The following is a 21,899-nucleotide window of genomic DNA, read 5'->3' as shown; positions in this document are numbered from 1 at the left end:
TGCACTCTTGGTAGCTCTCGAGGACTGGAGTTGGGAACCCCTGGTTTAGTAGTTGCCTAAACTCCGGTATGAATAATGGGCTGTTGGCTTGGAAAACTATAAGATAAATAATCACTAAAATAAGAACATGTTTCCCAAAGCAACTGAGAGGTGGTGGGTATATAGCGCATGGTTTATATAGCAGGAGCTGATTCGCTCATAATAGTCATATGACTTGTCTTCCTACAGCAACTGACCAATCACATCCGGGACACCCTGCCAGGGCTGAGAAATAAGCTGCAGAGCCAGCTCCTCTCCATTGAGAAGGAAGTGGAAGAGTACAAACATTTCCGACCAGATGACCCAGCTCGAAAAACTAAGGCTCTGCTCCAGTGAGTGGTTATCATATGAATATCTTCTCCCCCTTAAGCTTTACTGTGTGGTTCTGTGTACTGCTTACTTCAATGTAACCATCAACACCGGTAGTCTTTCTGTTTCTGTGTTTCCTTTTTAACGTTTCCAAATATTTTTGTAAGTGGAAATCTATCTTATGCTATTCTTAGTAAATGCAGGAGGAGATACATACCAACCCCAGCCTCTATAGCACCCCCTGCCTGCATACCACCCCCTGCCTGCATACCACCTCCTGTTTGCATAGCACCCCCTACCTGCATACCACCCACTGCCTGCATAGCACCCTCTCCTGCATACCACCCCCTACCTGCATACCGCCCCCTGCCTGCATACTACCCCTGGCTGCATACCACCCCCTGCCTGCATACCGCTATCCCTGCCTGCATACCACCCCCTACCTGCATACCACCCCCTACCTGCATACCACCCACTGCCTGCATACCACCCCCTACCTGCATACCACCCCCTGCCTGCATACCACCTCCTGCCTGCATACCACCCCTTACCTGCATACCACCCCCTGCCTGCATACCACCCCCTGTCTGCATACCACCCCCTGTCTGCATACCACCCCCTGCCTGCATACTACCCCTGGCTGCATACCACCCCCTGCCTGCATACCGCTATCCCTGCCTGCATACCGCTATCCCTGCCTACATATCACCCCTGCCTGAATACCGTCTCCTGCCTGCATACCACCCCCTGCCTGCATACCGCTATCCCTGCCTACATACCACCCCTGCCTGAATACCATCTCCTGCCTACATACCACCCCCTGCCTGCACACCACCCACTGCCTGCATACCATCTCCTGCCTAGAAACCAAATCCTGTCTGCATACCACCCCTGCTTGCATACCACCCCCTGTATACCATCCCGTACCTGCATACCGCCACCCCTGCTTACATACCACCCCTGCCTGCATACCATCTCCTGCCTACATACCACCTCCTGTCTTCATACCACCCCGTGGGGCGTCTTTGTATAGCAAATAACTATATTTGGTATGTTTATATTGTTATTTGGCGCCACACAGTTTGCTGACCACTTTCCTTAGGCCAAACAGGATCTATAGGTGTAACACCAAAATACAATTTATTATCAGTTACCCAAAAAAGTATTAACCCAGGCCTATATGTTACTGCTTCTGTTTGTTCTGCCATCTCTTAAAGTCATTTATTTGCACCAAAGACGACGGTAATCCTTGTTCCTGGTAACCACCTTTCTTCTCCTCTTCAGAATGGTGCAGCAGTTCGCTGTTGACTTTGAAAAACGAATTGAAGGTTCCGGGGACCAGATTGATACTTATGAGCTGTCTGGGGGTGCACGGATAAATCGAATCTTCCATGAACGTTTTCCCTTTGAGTTGGTGAAGGTACGGATTAGCAGTTCCTGTTGTTCTCTGTAACCAAAACTATCTGAAATGTGTTTTGCATCGATTTACCCAAGTTGCATATTTATGATTGGTTCCACAGATGCAATTAGCCCAGTCTATTGGCCCAGACTGACAGGCATGTTGCGGTTGTAAGAATAAGTCCAGCCCACTCAATGCCATCATATGTACTGTGGGACTTCACTTATTGGGAAACATATGGATAAAATCACTATATTACTAAATAAACTATGCAGATCCATTGCATCAATTTATTGGACCGATACATGACAGCCCTGGGCCAATGCTTCACTTCAAATGGCGCCATGATTAAGGCTACCCTATAGTATTCATTAAAGTGCTTGGTCTCACAATGGGGATGCAGTGGGCATCACATGGGATGCTGGAGGTCTGAAAACCGGCACCAGAATCACAACATCTGTCAGAATGTCTACGCCGTAATCCTCAATGTAAATGTGCCTAGGAGGGCTAGGGTGCGGGAGCGGATGGTTAGGGTAGGCTGCCGTGGGATGGTTAGGGCTAGACTGTAGGGTAAGGGTTAGGGTTTGGGCAGGGACGGTTAGGGTTAGGCTGCAGGAAGGGAGAATTACGAGTACTGTTAGTTACTGCTTGTACCGGTCAGGATTGCGGAAATTGGATGCCGGAGTCGGTAATCTGAGCACCGGCATCTTAATAAATGCTGGAACCCAACTGTAATGGATCTGGAGTTTTCATCTAGAGATGTTTTGAATCATTGTATTATATATGCCATCCATCAAAAGTCTACTGAACACTTTCTTGTCATATCCTGAAAACAAGCACATATGCCTGTTGGTATAAGTGTAAGGTTGGAAAACACAAAAAGATATATACTGTACAACTGAATTAAGTAGAAGTATTGTAGCAGATTAGCGCATATACATCAATGAATGAAAGTCGGTCAACAGAAAATTCCATTGATACACATACTGCTTGTTGTCTTGCTGAATGATGGGTGGCTGAACATTAGAATTTGTACCATAGCAATATATAAAATACTGGCCATTCTAGCTTTGTATTGGTTTTTGATGTTATTTTTGTATTCATCATTTTTATATATTCCATGACAAATCTCTAAAAGACCTTCCATTGATTGCAGATGGAGTTTGACGAGAAGGATCTGAGAAGAGAGATCAGCTACGCCATCAAGAACATTCATGGAATCAGGCACGTATATATCATGGGAAATGGTGGCATGGCGGGTACTCACACTGTTGCCCTCTGTTCCCCAGTAGCACCCTTCCCTGTAGGACATCATTAACCCCACTGATGCCTGATAGAACCTCCTCCTTGTGATGCCTCACCCTCCTTAGAACCACAGGCTCAGCCACTGGGAGAATAAGGCAGCAATCTGACTTTTGCACAAAGCATCACGCATTTCACAGTGACGGCTCAACCACGCATTTCACATATTCTAATCGCAGTAAAACTACATTTTTGGATTTAGTAACAATGTTTTACATGTATGACAAGCATGTCAGAACCGAGCCATTGCTAGTAATACTAATCCTTCTATGGCAAAACTGTAATACATTGGGGGACTCTTATGAAATCAATTCCACATATTACTGAGAAGAATGGTTTACTAACCAGGGTAAGTATAAGGGACACATTCTATTAATATATTTGTTTTTAGCCATGTCTTTAACCACTTGAGTGGTATGCCCGGAAATTTCTCGGGCTCAGCTGCGCTGCTGCAGCAGGCTGTCCCGGAGAATTTCCGGGCACACCACTAAAATTAAGGTGTGCGCCAGTGGTGTCCAGGTGTGCACCACTGGTGCATCACCTGTTTGGGCACCCCCCCCCCAGTGGCCGCTCTGATGTCCCCTCCGCCCCATCTTCCTCATCTCCATCCCCCTCACCTCTCAGCTCCGGCGATTGTACGCCGGAGCTCCCTTGCCCCCGCCGCCATTAGTTCTATTGATTGACAGGTGGCAGGCTCGGGGATGTTCGAGGCGGCTCGGATCCTTCTGAGCCGCTGCAAAAGATCCCCAAGCCTGCTGCCTGTGTGATCACTGACAGGGGGCAGTGCGGCAGCTCCGGAGCTCTGGCGTACTAACGCCGGAGCAAAGGTGATGGGAGGGGGCGGCGGCTGCATCTTATGATCTGTGGTGGGTTTTGCTGGGGCAGGACAAACCTGCCCTGGTAGGTTTGTCCTGCCCCAGCAAAACCCACCACTCAAGGGGTTAATAAAAAAAAGCAAGTTAACGCCACATTCCGAATTTTACTAAAAAAGTTTTTGAGATGTAACATGTATACAGGTTGAGTATCCCTTATCCGATCCAAAAACCGAAATATTCAAAAAAAATGTTTTTTTCAGAATATTTAGAATTTTTTTTGTCTCCCCCCCCCCCCAGCCGCACCCCATTTTTCATACTTACTATATACCCTGGCATCTACGGCGGGCTTCAGGATCCTCTCCAGCGGCATCTCCATTCCCAGGGGTGCATTGTGCAGCTGCAAACTCGCGCAATGCACCCCTGGGACCGCTGAAGAGTATCCTGAAGGCCGACGTGGATGCCAGGGGACACCGAGGATGCCGGGGGACCATCAAGGCACCACCAGGGGACCAGGTAAGTATGTTAAAAAAAAATATTCCAAAAACCGGAAAAATCCCTTCATGGTCCCGAGCATTTCGGATAAGGGATACTCAACCTGTATTCTTCTTGTCATTTTTGTTCTTCAATAACTCTTTTGTTTCTTAGTTTTCACTATAGAGAGCTGATTTTTTCATGACAAAAACATAGAAAAAAAACAATACAACAATATTTTAACGGACCATAAGTTAAATATTATGGTTGTGTTAATTAAATATACCCACTATTCTCTTGGCAACATGACATGGATGATATGACATTAGAAAAGATAGTGGCGTACAAAGAGGATGATTCTACAGACCGGTCAATAAGACACTTTGCATTGCCAACCTCTGTCATAGGATATTGCACTAATGTCAGGGCTAGCAGGGGATCACTGTGCTAAGTTTACAAATATGGGAGTTCTATCGATGATGTGATGTTGTTCATAGCAACCAATCAATATTGAGCGACCATCACTTCTTCTACACCGGTTCAGTAGGATCAGATTTCATAAGTGTCCCCCATTGTTTATAATGTTCCAATTATGCCTCTCCTTAGATAGGATTTATCCCTGCAATGTAGTGATAGACTATTATGTAAGTAATATATGTCATTCTACTTCAAATCCAGGTGGAGTATTGTCTTCCACGCTATGTTTTTTTTTTTTTTTTGTTACTAATATGGAAGTTCTATTGAAGATGGGATGTTGCCCATAGCAACCAATTCAAATTGACATCGTATTTATTTAGCACCTTCTAGAAGATAATAGATACAATCTGATTGGTTGCCCAAGCAACATCCCATTTCAGGAAATAAACCTCTATCTGGCTGATTCATGTTTGTAAATAAATAAAGAAAGCACACAACTGGGCGAAACCATGCTGCACTGCAGATGGGGGGGATGTAACATGCAGAGAGAGTTAGATTTGGGTGGGTTATATTTTTCTGTGCAGGGTAAATACTGGCTGATTTTGCAGTTAGCCCACAATGACCTCACAGCTTATTTTTACACTACAATTTATATTTCAGTTTGAACACACCCCAACTAAATCTAAATCTCTGCACATTGCATCTGCCCCACCTGCAGTGCAGCATGGTTTTTCCCAGTTGCTTGTTTTAATACTTTTACTACAAATATGAATCGGTCCCCATATACAGGGTTGTCAATGTATAAGTGCCTGTCACGTGGTCAAATTGCCTTGTGGCTGCCAGTGGCGTTGCCTCGTTTAGACAGAATGTTAACCTTTCAAGTTCATCCCATTTCCACTGGTGGGTAATGCTAATTCTCCTTATTACCTGCCTCACTTTATCGGGTGTAGAACTGGGCTCTTCACACCTGACATGGCTTTCGAAACCATCGTCAAGAAGCAAGTGAAGAAGATCACAGAACCGAGCATCAAATGTGTGGACATGGTCATTTCCGAACTAATTGGTACCGTTAGACAATGCACCAAGAAGGTAACCCTTCTAGATTCAGACCTGGGCTGTGCACCAGTTCCAGAATGTGTGATGTTCCCGGCATCAGCATGAACTGCGGATGCAGCCAATCAGAAACCCGATAGACAAGTGTGTCTCAAGCTTCTGATTGGCTGAATCCCTTCTATCTAAGTATGCTCCCTACTACATAGACTTCATTATTTACTTATGCATGGCCTGAGTATCACAAGGCAGTATCATAAAGCCACCAGGATTGTGAGAATGCGTGAAATATGTATGTCATTGATTAGTCTATTTATGTCAGTTTATTGGGGAAATTTATCAAGGCTTGTAAAAGAGTAAAGTGGACCTCCACTTGTCCACTTTTCAGAATTCTAGATACATCTCCCCCTGGGCGAGATGTACTAAGTTTGAAAAGTGATAAAATGGAGAGTGATAAACAACCAGCCAATCAGCTACCACCTGACATTTTTCAAACACAGCCTGTGAGATCACAGGTAGGAGCTGATTGGCTGGCTGTTTATCACTCTGGGCGGGATTTACTAAGGGGAAAATGTGGTAAAACCCCCATTTTACGGCATTTTCCTATGTATTAAAACCCCGCTACCACGTTACCGCATTGTAGGATATCGCCACCTTTGGGTGGCGATACCCTATAGAAGCCTATGGGCTTCTTTTCGCCGCTCAACGACTCCGCCGCAAACCCGCCGCCTCGCCAACCCCTCCTCTCCCCCCTTAGTCCATATCCTCCTGGACCCGAAAGGTAAGCCCTTCCTCCCCCTAGTAACGCAGCCAGACGTCCTTCTGGCTGCAGGGGGGAGGAGGCGCCGGGGACAGCCTGCTTAGCTGTCCCCGGCATGCGGGGAGAGGCAGGCGGCAGGGAGATGACGGAGACCCCCCGCACACCATAGTACAGGTATTGCGGGGGTCTCCGTCACCGCACCGCGATGCCAGCCGCATATGTTAGTACATATGCGCTGGCATCGCGGCAGGCAGGCGGTGAAGGGCGGCTATGTATTTTAATACATCCCGCCCTCTCCATTTTAACACATTTTTTAAGCTCTGTACATCTGGCCCCCTATGTTTCCCTGCTTAGTGAATCTCATCCTTCAGTTTCTAATTGTTCTAGGAAGGAGTTCAGTAAAGCTATGGACACACTAGACAACATTGTAAATGATATACACAATAATGACATTCCGCGTTTATTGTCCAGTGTGTGCGCACTATATAGTTCGCTCCCGTAAGTCACTATCGAGGTTCTTTGTCATTTGTACATCCTCAATCTAAGGATATCGTCAATGACAGCTATACTACTGGATGTGACCACTGACAGTATCGTTGGTACTTGTTTCCTAGAACGGCGCCCACGATTTTGATCTTAGGCATCGCAAGGAAAAAAATCGCGTCGGTCGCATCGCATGCGTCCAAAAAATCGCATGCGATGCGACCGACGCAATCACCGCGATTTTACATAGGGAACAATGTTAAATGGCCCAATTGACCCGATTTCACATAGGGAACAATGTTAAATGGCCCACAGACCCCAAATACCCACCCTGAAGTGTGAAATGGCCCCCCCAATTGTTAACGCCACCCCACGATCAACGTCAACCCGAAGCGTGGCGAGCGGCGGCGGTACGCGTCCTCCGACCTTTTCATACCCCCACTATCCATGTCGGCGTGGAGTTGAGAATAGAAAGTGTGGCGAGCGCAGCGAGCCACCGAGCCCGAAACGTGGCGAGCGGACGCGGAACACGCTCCCGAAGCGTGGCGAGCGCACACGGATTGCTTAACATGTATTCCGCGTCCCCTGGCGGGGCTCGCTGCGCTCACCACGCTTCGGGCTCGTATTCCACGTGCGCTCGCCACGCTTCGAGCTCGGTGGCTCGCTGCGCTCGCCACACTTTCTATTCTCAACTCCACGCCGACGTGGATAGTGGGGGTATGAAAAGGTCGGAGGACGCGTACCGCCGCCCCTCGCGGGCTCGCTGCGCTCGCCACGCTTCGGGTTGATGTTGATCGTGGGGTGGCGTTAACAATTGGGGGGGCCATTTCACACTTCAGGGTGGCTATTTGGGGTCTGTGGGCCATTTAACATTATTCCCTATGTAAAATCGGGTCAATTGGGCCATTTAACATTGTTCCCTATGTAAAATCGGTAATCACGTCGGTCGCATCGTATGCGATTTTTTTGGCCGCATGCGATGCGATGAACGCGATATACATTTTACCATGCATATCTATGTAAAATCGCGGCCATCGCATCGGTCGCATCGCATGCCATTATAATGGCATGCGATGTACATGCGATGCCCGCGATGGAAACAAGTACCGTATCGTTTGTAAAATCACCCAGTGTGTGTCCTTTTTCCAGGAGTTCGGGAGAGCAAGGGAAACAATGAGCGACTTTGTATTGTTTTCTTGTGGTCTAATGTGTACCCAGATTAAGATGGAAATTGTAATCCAACAACTGTACAGCACAATCAGTAGCACAATGTCTTTGCAATCCATGTAGAACATCCTTCTCAGCTTTTATAAGCTGTGCCCAGAGAAGGCGCCCATGTCTGCTTCCCTTCATTACTAGTCATTACATTCAAAATAACATATTTCTATCTTCCTGTATCTTATCTGTCTCTTGTACTCCTCTGATGGTTCTCGCTGTCTGTCATTAGTGGGCTCAGAGTTGTCAAATGTATGGCAAAACATGTAGGAGGTGGTGTTGCTGGGAACTCAGGCTTAGGGCGAGATGTATCAAATGGAAAATGCGGTAAAACCCCGGTTTTACCGCATTTTCCTATGTATCAAAAATGATACCGCAGTGAAGGGTATCGCCACCTTTGGGTGGCGATACCCTATAGAAGCCTAGGGGCTTCTTTTCGCCGCCGACGCAAACCCGCCGCCTCGCCGACCCCCCCTCTGGCTTACCTTCCTGAAGGGTCCTCCTGGACCCTGGAAGGTAAACCTCTCCTCCCCCTAGTGATGCAGCCGGACGTCCTTCCGGCTGCAGGGGGGAGGAGGAGGTTGCTTAGCTGTCGCCGGCGTGACGCCGCGTGAGGGATGCTGGGAGGTGACGGAGACCCCCCGCACACCACATTCCAGGTATCGCGGGGGGCCTCCGTCACCGCACCGCGATGCCAGCCGCATATGTTAGTACATATGCGGCGGCATCGCGCGGGGGGGGGGGGGGGGGGCGCGAAGGGCGGAGATGTATTTTAATACATCCCGCTCCCTGAATGTGACCAGCTAACAATCTCCCAGTAAAGGCCCCCCATACACTAATGCAAGGTATTGCATGCCTCCCTCACATGTGATACCCCGTCAACTACTGACTGGGGAACAATATATCATAAGCAGTCCTTTTGTATACAATATATTGTATGTGATCCTGGCTGCGGGATCCAACAAATCCTAATATGCAGCCCGTGCAATCTCCAGCTCCGATCCGACGTGCACGGGACCGCACATCAGATTGGACGTTAGGCACATATGAATTGGACACTTTTTACCTGGATTCTCGGCCTGTTGCGTTGGAATCAGGTGAAAAGTACCTAAATCGTATAACTGTATGAGCTCCTTAACCCTTTTGAGTGCCAACGTTGCTGTGAGAGATCCTCAAATTATCTGCTAAAAATGCCAGCGTCGCTCACAGCAACTGTTCTTTTAGTATAAATAATACAAATACAGTAAGTCAATTAAATGAAGTTTAGTTAAATATTGCACCCAAAAAAGTACAGTCGCTGTGAGCGGTGCCGGCATTTTTAGTGGATATTTTGAGGATCTCTCACAGCAACGTTGGCACTCAAAGGATGATATGTTGGTATCAGCGGCAAAGTATCTAATTCTCAGCACTCTTCTTTTTTATTCTCTATGAGCGATCAGAATCCCATATAAATACATACAACAGTGGTGGCACTCCGGAGTCTGGAGTGCCGCCATTCTTGTATGTATATTCTTCATGGTTTCACCAGCCATTTATGGAATCCACCTGGCGAGTATAACATCATGCCTTATTTGCTGCCTAGATGCAGGAAGTTGTTTCTACCTAACTGGGTTCTCTCCGCCTCCATTGTGTCGTAGTCACGCATTCAAAGGATTTAAGACACGTCTGCCTTATCCCTCAGTGTTTGACCCTATGGCTCCTATTGAAGGGTTAGGTTAAAAAGAGAGTTATTTACTCTATAGCCCCAGTCCGTTTCCACATATCATTGTTGCCCGCAGCTACCTGCCCTTCCTTTCCTCACACCGTACCCTACTAGTGCCAAGACTTTCATTTTACCTCATGTATTTCTCTATTTTTTTCACTCTCTTTTCTACTATGTCTGTCTGTTGCCTTCCATGTTCGCTATCTCTTCAATGCATCTTCCTGATTCGCTGGCATCTTGTCTATCTCCCTAACCTTCCTCTTGTGTACCCCTTATCTTATGTCTCTCTGTCCCTTTCCTCACCGAATGGGCCTTCCTTCTCTTCCTATGTCTCCTCACTCTGTCTATCCTCCCTCATGCCTTGTTGTGTGTCTCAACCCCACCGGTGGTCAACTCTGATTGTGCAGGACTGGACTCTTTACGCCTGACCTCGCTTTTGAAGCCATAGTGAAAAAGCAGGTGCAGAAGCTGAAGGAGCCGAGTCTGAAGTGTGTGGATATGGTAGTAAATGAACTGACCTCCACCATCCGAAAGTGTAGCGAAAAGGTAAACCAACCCAGAGGAGTACACATGCCACAGATCAGTCGGTTACTCTTAACAGCATACATATATATGCAGAGGTCTGGATGGGTAGGTCTGCAGTGTCTAGGTTGACAGTCAATAGGTCAATACCAAAAGGTCAGAATGCAAGAGTGACACAAGTCATTTACATTTTTATGTCAATGTTGACACCTGTCGATGTGGACCCTCAATTAGTGTAGCACATATACCATTGCTTAGCACATACCCTCCAATTGTTTTTTGCAATTCAAACACTCTGGTTTAAATCTTGAAATTGATTTTAATGTTTTTAAATTTTCATTCAAAAATGGTCTACATTGAATGGTGAACGTTCTTATTTTAAAGTGGCTCACCATCTGCTACTAGCGCTAGGGCTGTTGTGCCTGACTAGATGTTGGACCTGAAAGGTTTAAAGTGGCTCACCATCTGCTACTAGCGTTAGGGCTGTTGAGCCTGACTAGACGTTGGACCTGAAAGGATTAAAGTGGTTCACCATTGGATCTGATACTAGCGCTAGGGCTGTTGAGCCTGACTAGATTTTGGACCTGAAAGGGTTATCCCAGATGTCAGCATTTACCTTTTTCATGTGTTGACCTAGTGACTTTAAACCTAATTACTGTTGACCTAATGGCCCATACCCTGTTATAAAAAGACAGGCAGAGAACACTAACAAACGGTTAAACGGTGATCCCTTAATGCAAGTCAACAAGATTCATTTGCTGATGATTTGTGAGAGCCTCAGTTGAATAATCTCCTTTCATCATGATGGAACTAACAGAAAAATAGGGCCTCTCCATTATTATCTACAAATAAGGTTAAAATCAGTCATTTATATCTTTGCAATTGATATATCTACATAGATATATACAAAATGAGGGTGACCCACTTTATGTCTCTCCAGTACGACAACGGTATTGGAGTCTGAGGAGTCTGGAACACACTGTACTACAGACAGTACGTTTAAGGGAACAGCATATAGGTGAGAATACATATTCTCACCTATATGCTGTTCCCTTAAACGTACTGTCTGTAGTACAGTGTGTTCCAGACTCCTCAGACTCCAATACCGTTGTCGTACTGGAGAGACATAAAGTGGGTCACCCTCATTTTGTCTTAGTGGGTCTTAGGGGGGTATTCAGTGTGGGGTCACAGCTGTCGAGCTGGCTCGACAGCCGTGACCCTATCCCATTCTCGGTCTGCCCGACCGAGAAATCGCAGGCGGGATTCAATGTCCCACCTGCAGGGGGACGAGAAGGGGGCACAGCCGCGAGCTGCGGATGGTAAGAGGCGAGCTGCAGCCGGGAGCTCGTCACTTCCCGGTCGTTCTTGGCAGAACGAGCGGACTGCTTGTGAAGCCCACCCTGCATCAGAAGATGGCTGCGGTTGATTGAATACCCCCTTAAGGTGCTTACACACTTATACGATTTAGGGTATTTTCACCTGATTTTAACGTACTGAGAAATCGGGTGAAAAGTATCAAATCGTACGTGATTTATCTCCGATTCCGATGATCGGTCCCGTGCGCATCGGATCGTAGCCGCAGATCGTAACTGCTGCCACAAACATTTATCGGATCCTGCAGCCATTGCTGGGGTCGCGCACGATGCATCATATGCAAAAGGACTAAATATAGTGTATCGCATGCGATCCTGCAGCCCGGGAATCTGCAGGGAAGTTCCGAGGCAAATCGTGTGCAACCTCTGCCTCTGAGAAGTTGCACTTTTGCACTATTGTATAGGGGCCTTCACGGAAATAGTGATGTTAGCAGGGAAGGGAGGATGTGTGTAGCTGATGATGTGAGATAGTGATTCCTATTCATGGTGGCTCTGCTCATCCTAATTCACAGGGACAGGCGCAGACAATGCTATTATTATCCTGCTTTACTCGGAACGTTACTGTGTGCTGATTACACATGTATTTCGGCCTGTCTCACTTTATGGTGGGGTTATAGGACCAGCTGGGTGTTCGGGGGTGGGGGGAGATGTTCCCAAGAGGCATCTTGCAGATATGCATTTATCATTGCACTGCATTTACCTTAAAGAACAAAACACACACAGATGTCAGCTCTGTTCAGCTCTGTACATTGTGATATTCATTGTATAGCTGGTACTATTGCAGCTTGGAGATTTTACATTGGCTCCTCTGAGCTGGGATGCGGTCATTTGGTCGAATGCATTATGGTCGAATGTCATTACATCGAATCCATTAGGTCGAATTGCTAAAAGGTCGACATGATTCTAGGTCGACATGGGAAAAGGTCGAAATGATTCTAGGTCGAAAGGTCATTACTTCGACAGGTCATTAGGTCGACAAGGTCATTAGTTCGACATTGTCTAGGTCGACATTCACAAAGTCGACATGGGGTTTTTCACTGTTTTTTGAGCCGACATGTGCTGACAGGCGGTATTTCATGCCCTACCATCCACTAGGGCGTGGTGGGAGAATAAAATAGTGTGCCGAGCGTAGCGAGGCACCGTGCCCGACGCATTGCGAGCGCAGCGAGCGATGCGAGGGGATGCAGTGCACTTTAAACTGTGTCCATGTCGACTGTGTTGACATTCAGGTAAAAAAACAGTGAAAAACCCCATGTCGACTTTGTGAATGTCGACCTAGACAATGTCGAACTAATGACCTTGTCGACCTAATGACCTGTCGAACTAATGACCTTTCGACCTAGAATCATTTCGACCTTTTCCCATGTCGACCTAGAATCATGTCGACCTTTTAGCAATTCGACCTAATGGATTCGATGTAATGACATTCGACCATAATGCATTCGACCAAACGATCCCAACCCTCTGAGCTACATTAAATATCAAAACTTCATCTACCAAATATACAAATGGTAATCTATAGAAAGCATACAGCACTGATTTATGTTGCCGTATTGTCTATTTGAAAGAGAATATAGAAGTACGTATATGTCTGCGCCTTTCCCTGAAATAAATATAAAGTGACCGCAGGAACAATCTCATTCTGGAATGAACTGCATGTGCTTGGTCTGTTGTTATGTAATGCTGGTCTTTTTCCATGTGGTTCTCAGACTCCATTACTTTCTGAGAGAATGCCATTTAATACATATGATTTTCGATCCAGCTGTTAATTATTTTCTAAATGAAATTCAGTTGACACCTCTGAATGTAGCATACACTGTATTATAAATGTCCAGCTTTCACAATGATCTGGTCCACAACCTCCAATACCTGAACCACCTCGATTATGAATTTATAAACCACTGTTAGTTGACAGACAGGGTATGATGGGGAGATGCAGGCCTACATTCCTGTCTTATCTGACCAATGTAGTGGAAGACAATTAAAACCCTAAAGATAGGGATTCTGGAGACTCTAAAGGCCCCCATACACTACGCGATTTGGCCCCGATTTCACCCGATTCTGGAGGATTGGGCCGAGAAATCGGGTGAAACTGGGCAAATTGCGTAGTGTATGACATCCGATCTGATCCGATGCGCGGTCCTGTGTACATCGGATCAGATCCGGATGTCGGACGGTCTGCACATAAGATTAATCATGTGCAGCCATCCGGGGGAGTGACAGGAGCAGGCTGGGGGCGGGGTCCAGTCCTGGGTACCTGTAGGTGCAGGCTGTAATCTGTATTGTGCACTGGGAGAGCCTCAGCCTCTTCAGATGTAGTGGCGCTGCGGCAGGCAGGGTCAGGAGCGGGGACCGCAGATGCAGAGAGACCGGGTGCACGGCGCGAGAATAGAAAGAAATCCCATTCAAAGGACTGGGCGGCCGCTGATTGGCTAAGAACTCAGCCAATCAGCAGCCGCCCAGTCTTTTGAATAGGATGGTTTCTATTCTCCCGCTGTTTTGCAGTCCCCACGGCGAGCGGGAGAATAGAAACCATCCTATTCAAAAGACTGGGCGGCCGCTGATTGGCTGAGTTCTCAGCCAATCAGCGGCCGCCCAGTCCTTTGAATGGGATTTCTTTCTATTCTCGCGCCGCGCACCCGGTCTCTCTGCATCTGCGGTCCCCGCTCCTGACCCTGCCTGCCGCAGCGCTGCTACATCTGAAGAGGCTGAGGCTCTCCCAGTGCACAATACAGATTACAGCCTGCACCTACAGGTACCCAGGACCGGACCCCGCCCCCAGCCTGCTCCTGTCACTCCCCCGGCCGGTCCCCACTCCCATCCTGCCGCTACCCCCCCCCCCCCCGCCTGCAGCTCCCCGGGGAGCTGCCGGGGAAGCTCAGGGTAAATCGGGGCTGACAAGTCACCCTAGTGTATGGGGGCCTTAAGGAGACAATTGGTGGCTCAAAAGCGATGCAGTTCTGGCATACTACAGATACATGTCTCTTTCACTAAGGGGGTCATCCTGTTCCATTCGGAAAGGCCTGAATTCATTCCAATGGTTGATGGACTGCACATGCGCACTTTGTGTGCATGTGCAAGTCCACTGTGCGAACAGCTGCGGCGACTTACAATGTCGTCGGTCCGTTTATACGGGGCAGTGCAGGAGGGGGGCGGCAGGCCTGAGTGTCGCCCATGGGAACACCCAGTGTTTCATGGGTGTCCACATGAAAAAGCTGTGTGTTTCCATGGGATTTCGGGCAGGATGAGGTGTGCCGGGGGCGGGCGTCTGACGTCACATGACATCAGCCGCCCACCCTGTCTTCGGCGGCATGGCCACAAATATAAATCAGTCTCCACTGACATATTTGCGTGGCCCGAAGAAATCATTTGATGGTCGGTGGTCATCGAATCATTTCTCCGGTAGCGGGACATGTGAGGGGATGTGTCTTCGTGCACCTGCCATTTTCTTGGTGCGCCTGAAAAAAACGCTGGTGCCTTTTAGGGGAGGGTGTGAGACGTCCGTGCCGGGCTAGATCATCCTGTCTCTGTCGCAGAGTTGTGGAAGGGTCAGAGTTACACACACTTGCAGACTGGAAAAAGAAAAATAATTTGATGGTCATTTGAGCGGATGATCAGGGATCCATTCATAAGCCATCCGCAGACTTGCACAGGGCGGGATTTCACTCTGGCTGGCGGTGGCTATCTGACTGCAGTTCTCTGCAATTTCGCAGAGTAGCGATCAGGTGTGAATCAGGCCCATAAACAGGATGACGCTGTCCGTAAAATCTGAATTAAATGGCAATTTCTTATCAATCAATGTGTGCAAAATGTGCATGGTCCCCACACTGTTCTCCAATCATATTTTGCATGACCCTTATGAGAAACGTTTTGTTGGGTGTTGTTATTGAAGTGCATTGATACACGTGTGAGAATATATTTATTTACTAATATTCTTTTCATAGATCAGTCTGAATGACAGCAGACACAAAGTTAAAATGACTTGCAGTACAGAATGTACATGTAGATAAATTTTTAAGCTTAACTATTTGCTTTCCAAATAAAGCTGTGCTGGTGAATTGGACATAAATGAATAATATGCCCATTGGTCTAGCAACAGTCCCCGCAGACCTGCAGTGGCTTGTAGGCACTGGGTGGCTTGTGGGCACTGGGGGGGTACTGTGGGGACAACTGTCCCGGGCTATCTGCCTGCTGTCATTGCAGCAGAGAGAAACCGCCAGCTTGAAAAGCAGCACCCTCCCAAAATGGCTGCTGCCGCAGAGGGGACAGTTTTTATGGATGCTAGAGGAGGCGGTGGCCATTTTGGGTTTACATTTTCAATACTATAAATATGGCAGGAACGGGCAGGACCACAGACCTGCAGCCGCAAGTAGTACTCCTGACAATGAGAAGGTACAATGGAGGAGAGTGACGCCATAAAGATTTTTGGCAGGTGGAACAGTATTTGTACTTATACCACTGAATATGCCAATTTAACCCTATATTAAAAATACAAAATAGTCTTTGCCCCAATTTAAATGAATCACTCAATATCTATAAACTATGGTTCCTCCCATCCGGAAATACTCCGGACAATCCGTTAATTAAGACCGGAGTCCGGAGGGGTGGCGATTCGGGACTATACATTGTCCAGTAGAATAATTCTGAGTGCCTATCCATGCTGGCACTATTTATAAAGATGGCTGACTAGGAGTACCTGGCCCATGGTCATTTTCCTGAACAGAATCCCATCCCACTTTGCCTCTGGAAACTCCCAGCTAATGAAATCTGCCTCAATATTTATTTTATGGGGCCGCTATGACAGCTTCTGACCAGAATAACATATTTGTGAGTCATTTAAGACAATTTTTTTTTTTAACGAACTCCGACTACATGTAATTAATTTCGTACATAGTCAGTCATTCTTATTCCATGGTGATAACCTGCTGTATGAGAGAATTTGTCCCACAGAGATCTGCCCTTTCTTCCACAGCTGAGCCAGTATCCCCATCTCCGGGAAGAGATGGAAAGAATCGTCACCACTCACATCCGAGAGAGAGAGGGACGCACAAAAGACCAGGTGAGAACCTGACGGAACAGAAAATGAATGGTTCTGTACACTGGTCTCAATGTTCCTAATACAGTTCGTAGGATATTTACTTATCTGTGGCTTCTGCCTGAAGCCACCTACACACTGCCTCCATGCTGAGCGACCGGCTTAAGTACGATCGCTCAGCACACATGGCGGTGTACCCCGTGGATGCTGTGTGCTGAGCGATCTGTGCAGAGCGGGGCTTTGCCTATTGATTATAGGCAAGGCCCAACCATCTGGCTGCAGTTCAAGACTGTGTTTCCCTGCAGGCGATAGTGATGCGCCGCACGGCATAATTACACATGTAGGGATCAGTGCTCCATTTCTAGTCAGATCGCTTACAAATGGGGCTGAAATTGCCCCGTGTGTATGCCCCTAAAGCCCTAGACTCAGGGGTAGATTTACTAAAATTTGGGTTCTATTGAATATGAGATGTTCATGGCAACCAAACAGATTCTACTTCTAATTATTTGAGCACCTTCTGGAAGATAATCAGATTGAGAATATGATTGGTTGCTATGGGCAACATCCCATCTTCAATAGAACTCCCACCATAGTCAATTGTCCTGTAAGTGCTGTGACCAGGTGATACATGTCTACCAGTGAATTGGGCCCAGGTATGGGTCATAGGGTTGACACTATGAAGGTCGACATACATTAGGTTGACCACTAAAGATTGACAAGGCTTAGGTGGACACGTGAAATAGGTCGACATGGCCAAAGGTCAAGAGGGTCGGAAGGTCGGCACAAGCATTAGGTCAATAATGAGAAGGTCGACAGTCAAAAGGTCGACATGAGTTTTTCCTGTATTTTGTCCCGAATTTCGACGTGTCGACATGGACACATATTTGGGCACACTATTATATTCTCCCACCACGCTGTACGGGATGGCACGGTATGAAATACCACCGGTTTTGCAAAAAAAAAAAGTGAAAAATTCATGTCGACCTTTTGACTGTCGACCTAATGCTTATGTTGCTCTTCCAACCCTATCGATCTTAGCCATGTTGACCTATTTCATGCGTCGACCGAAGCCCTATTGACCTTTAGTGGCTGCCCTAATGTATGTTGACCTTCATAGTGTCGACCTAGCGACCATATCCCATGGGCCCTTGTGGCTTTCTCCTGCAGTCGTCCCTTCACAAGTCCATTTCTTTTTGATCAGTAAAACAGGAATCACTTCCATAGTGAATGTTCCATTTGAAGCATTGTTAGTGGGGCCGCAGTATGTGCTAGAAGACTAACAAGGGTCTTAGGAACAGTCTCATAACAAGTGATCTTGTGCCCCACAGGTTATGCTGCTGATCGACATAGAACTGGCGTACATGAACACAAACCATGAGGATTTTATTGGCTTCGCTAAGTAAGTGGTTGTTGTGTCATATCTACTGTACAAGGCATATATAAGGCTAGCTACTCCTCGCCTCTATGCGGTGAGGTACCGCCACTGACCACTGGACAAAACAAATGACTCTTTTGTGTGCTAAAAGATGTCATAACAGAAAGTGAAAGCAATCTTTACAGGGACACTGATCTGTTTCAAACTTGGGGATATGGAGAGAGGGAGCTGTGGAGACAGAGAGGGGGATTCAGCTTTATTAAAAATTAAGCGAATTAGCCCCGTTCCGATGTTTTGGTGACTGCGCATGCGCGATTATGCGCTTGTGCAGCCCACCTGTGCGAACGCCTTTGGTGAGTATCACACTTGAGGGGAGGGAATCGCCCAGCGTTTTATGGGCACCTCTATGAAACCGCTGGGCGTTCCCCTGGGAACACGGGTGGGATGATGCCTGCCAGGGGCGGGCGGCTGACTTCAGCGCCCACCCAGTCTTCGGCGGACACCGAAGGGAAATAAAAGTCAGTTCAGACTGACTTTTATTTCCGAAGGGGAGAGAAACCATTTGATGGTCGGCGACTACCGAATTATTTCTCTCCCCCTCGGCAGCTTATGAGGGGATGTGTTATCGTACACATCCCCTCGCATGGTACCGAGTGATATTATACATTCCCAGTGTCCAATCTTCTCAAATGGACAAAACCATATTGCAGGTGGGGCAGATGTAACATGTGCAGAGAGAGTTAGATTTGGGTGGGGTGTGTTCAAACTTAAATCTAAATTGCAGTGTAGAAAAAATAAAGCAGCCGTATTTACCCTGCACAGAAACATTATAAGTCCCCCAAATCTAACTGTCTCTGCACCTGTTACATCTGATGATCTAATGGTAAGTAATAACTTTATATCTGGAATTGAGGAATCTTTGCTAGGGATGATGATATGTGGGGGTTAATGTATCAAGCAGTTAAAAGATTGGAACAGAGAAACAGCGGAGAGGCTGTCCATGGCAACCAATCAGCTTCTACCTCAAATTTTATAGAATGTACTTGTTACCCCCAATCTGTTTGGTTGATATGGGCATTTACTCGACTGCCCCACTTCTTCCACTACTTTGTACTGTGCATCAACCTTTATAATTACTTGATTTTGTTACCATAAACCAGAGATCGATGTTGAAGATTTTGTGACCTGATCATAGTATCATCTCCCCAAGCAGAATTTATAGACATTGTAGGAACCTGGTTTCGTTAGTCTGCACTGGACTGATCAAGGCTTATTACTGCCTGTTCGCTACAAGAACTAGCACCATACAACTCTGCATCTATATGTGTTCATGTCTAGATTGTCTAAAGCTCGGTACACACCTGAGTTCCGGCACGTGCATATCCCCAGTGCACACTGTGCGATGTAGAAGATATGTCACTCCGATCCGCCCGCTCGTTGTGTACCCAGCTTTACACACATGGGCCATGGTTTGGTTGGAGAACACACAGGCAGCAGAGGGTCTCTAGAGGCAGGTGACTAGTTCATATGCTCTTCATTGTAGTGCGCAGCAGAGGAGCAGCCAAATGAACAAGAAGAAAGCGTCTGGAAACCAGGTTAGTACGATGTATGCATCCATATCTGGATATATCAGAGCTTCTGCAGAGATACTAACTGTTCCTCACTATCAACTGGTTCCTTGGTGTAGGCTGTACCTTCATGGTCAGTGGTGCTATGTTCGGTCAGCCAAAAACAGTGGGAATGCATCATATGAACTGGGGGAACTGTGGCATTATGTGAACTGGGGGAACTGTGGCATTATGTGAACTGGGGGAACTGTGGCATTATGTGAACTGAGGAACTGTGGAATTATGTGAACTGTGGAACTGGGGCACTACTTTTTCCCCCCACACATTACTAGTTCTCGGATGATTTACTTATTTCAAACTGTTCTGAAATGAAAGCCATCAGTTTATAATTCAGAAACATGATTGCATTAAATTTGTATGTATTATTTTGCTGTTCAAAATCTGGGGCTCACATACCTAATATTTAATCTTCATGCTGAGCCATTAATAGTATTTTTGAATATTATTTATATACTATTTTAAAAGAATAATAATAATAATAATAAAAAAAACCTAGCCACAATGACCTGGTCAGAGTAATTACATAGAAACATAGAATTTGATGGCAGATAAGAACTATTTGGCCCATCTAGTTTGCCCCAATTCCCTGGACTAAAATCAGGGAACCAGAGAAATTCAACATGTTGGAAATCCTGAATTTGCCAATCCCAACAAAAAAATGGTTGCGAGAATCCACATCTTTTCTGATTTTCGAATTGCTTTCCGCAAATCAGAAAAAAAATTAAAACTTTGAATAGATGGAATTCAATCTATTCTCTGCGAAAACGGCAAAAAATGGTGGCTATTTCACCATCTTTGCTGTGGAGCAGATCATTGAATAACCCCCATAGGGGTAAATGAACTAGCCTGCACAGTTTAGACATTAATGAATTCCTGGTAAGTCTCCCCGTGGATTTTATTGGTCATTCATTTAAAAATCAAAGCCAACATGTACCCTATGGAAATCATTCTACTATACACGGATAACTATTGTTAATCCATATTATCAAATTCCAGATATCCAGTGGTAAGTGATGATCTGATCTGGAGAAAAACCAGATTGAATCTGCTCCTTAGTTTGTGCTGAATAGTATATAATGTATTACATGTTATTATTATGCATTACTAGAGCATACATATCCCATCTATGTATAGTAACAGCACATACTGTATGTTCCATTCTTTTATTGTTGATTTGGAAGTGATTTGTCCGTGTGACATGGAAAGGGGGAGATGAATCAAACATACAATATAGTGGAGAAGTGGTCAAGTTGCCCGTAGCAACAGTCTATCATCATCATCATTTTATAGAATTACTCAATAAATACATGTCCGCTTCTCTGCTCTAGAAAGTTTCATATATCTTACCCATAGACTCCTAATGTTTACCCCTGGAAATCGTTATCCATAACTTTGCCCAAGGTTTTTTACCATTCATTCGTTGCCCAGCGTTACACATGATTCTATTGCTGGGTGCAATTCCAGTATCTCCTAATGTTTACCCCTGTAAATCGTTATCCATAACTTTGCCCAAGGTTTTTTACCATTCATTCGTTGCCCAGCGTTACACATGATTCTATTGCTGGGTGCAATTCCAGTATCTGTTTGTATCCTGTATGATCGCTATGTTAAATTAGATATGCACCCAAACTTAATATGTACTGTTTGTGGACAAATCAGTTAGAGTTACATTCCTCGTCTCATTGCACAACCCTATGAGTACAGGGTAAGATGAGCGCTGTTGTTATCTTATTATTCCAGTCCTACATCATGGGCATCATTGATCTATGAATTGCCCCCTAAGCGTCCCAAGTGGAGGTCTAATTTCCAGTTGCAGCAATCGAGGTACTTATGTAATATCTGGGCAACCGTTTTTCTTATGAGACCGCATCCCCTCGCCACGCTTCAGGCACGGTGGCTCGCTGCGCTCGCCACACTATATAAAATCAACTCCATGCTTAGTTGGATAGTAGGGGTATGAAAAAATGGGGTGCATTTAACATGGGAGCCCAGATAATACATAAG

At 46.2% G+C, this 21,899-nt stretch overlaps 1 protein-coding gene across 11 annotated transcripts in view; it reads left to right on the top strand.

Moving 5' to 3' along the window:
* Positions 1-21,899, top strand: part of DNM1 (dynamin 1) — a 110,160-nt gene that overhangs the window by 47,884 nt on the left and 40,377 nt on the right. For 8 of the 11 annotated variants that reach the window (XR_014460643.1, XR_014460639.1, XR_014460638.1 and 5 more), the window contains exons 7-13: positions 229-371; positions 1,633-1,768; positions 2,904-2,971; positions 5,703-5,841; positions 16,830-16,916; positions 18,221-18,291; positions 19,811-19,862. Coding sequence is in view for 2 of the 11 variants with exons in the window: in XM_083158828.1 (XP_083014954.1) it covers positions 229-371; positions 1,633-1,768; positions 2,904-2,971; positions 5,703-5,841; positions 16,830-16,916; positions 18,221-18,291; positions 19,811-19,862 (696 nt within the window). In the remaining 9 variants the exon portion in view is untranslated. Of the gene's footprint in view, positions 1-228; positions 372-1,632; positions 1,769-2,903; positions 2,972-5,702; positions 5,842-10,369; positions 10,509-16,829; positions 16,917-18,220; positions 18,292-19,810; positions 19,863-21,899 lie in introns of all 11 variants that reach the window. The other 3 variants (XR_014460640.1, XR_014460637.1, XR_014460644.1) reach the window with 1 other exon arrangement.

This window comes from Crinia signifera, chromosome 9 (assembly GCF_055691185.1).
Source record: "Crinia signifera chromosome 9, ASM5569118v1, whole genome shotgun sequence".
Lineage (NCBI taxonomy): Eukaryota > Metazoa > Chordata > Amphibia > Anura > Myobatrachidae > Crinia > Crinia signifera.
The sequence above is the reverse complement of the archived record's forward strand: the minus strand, read 5'-3'. Positions and strand labels throughout refer to the sequence as shown.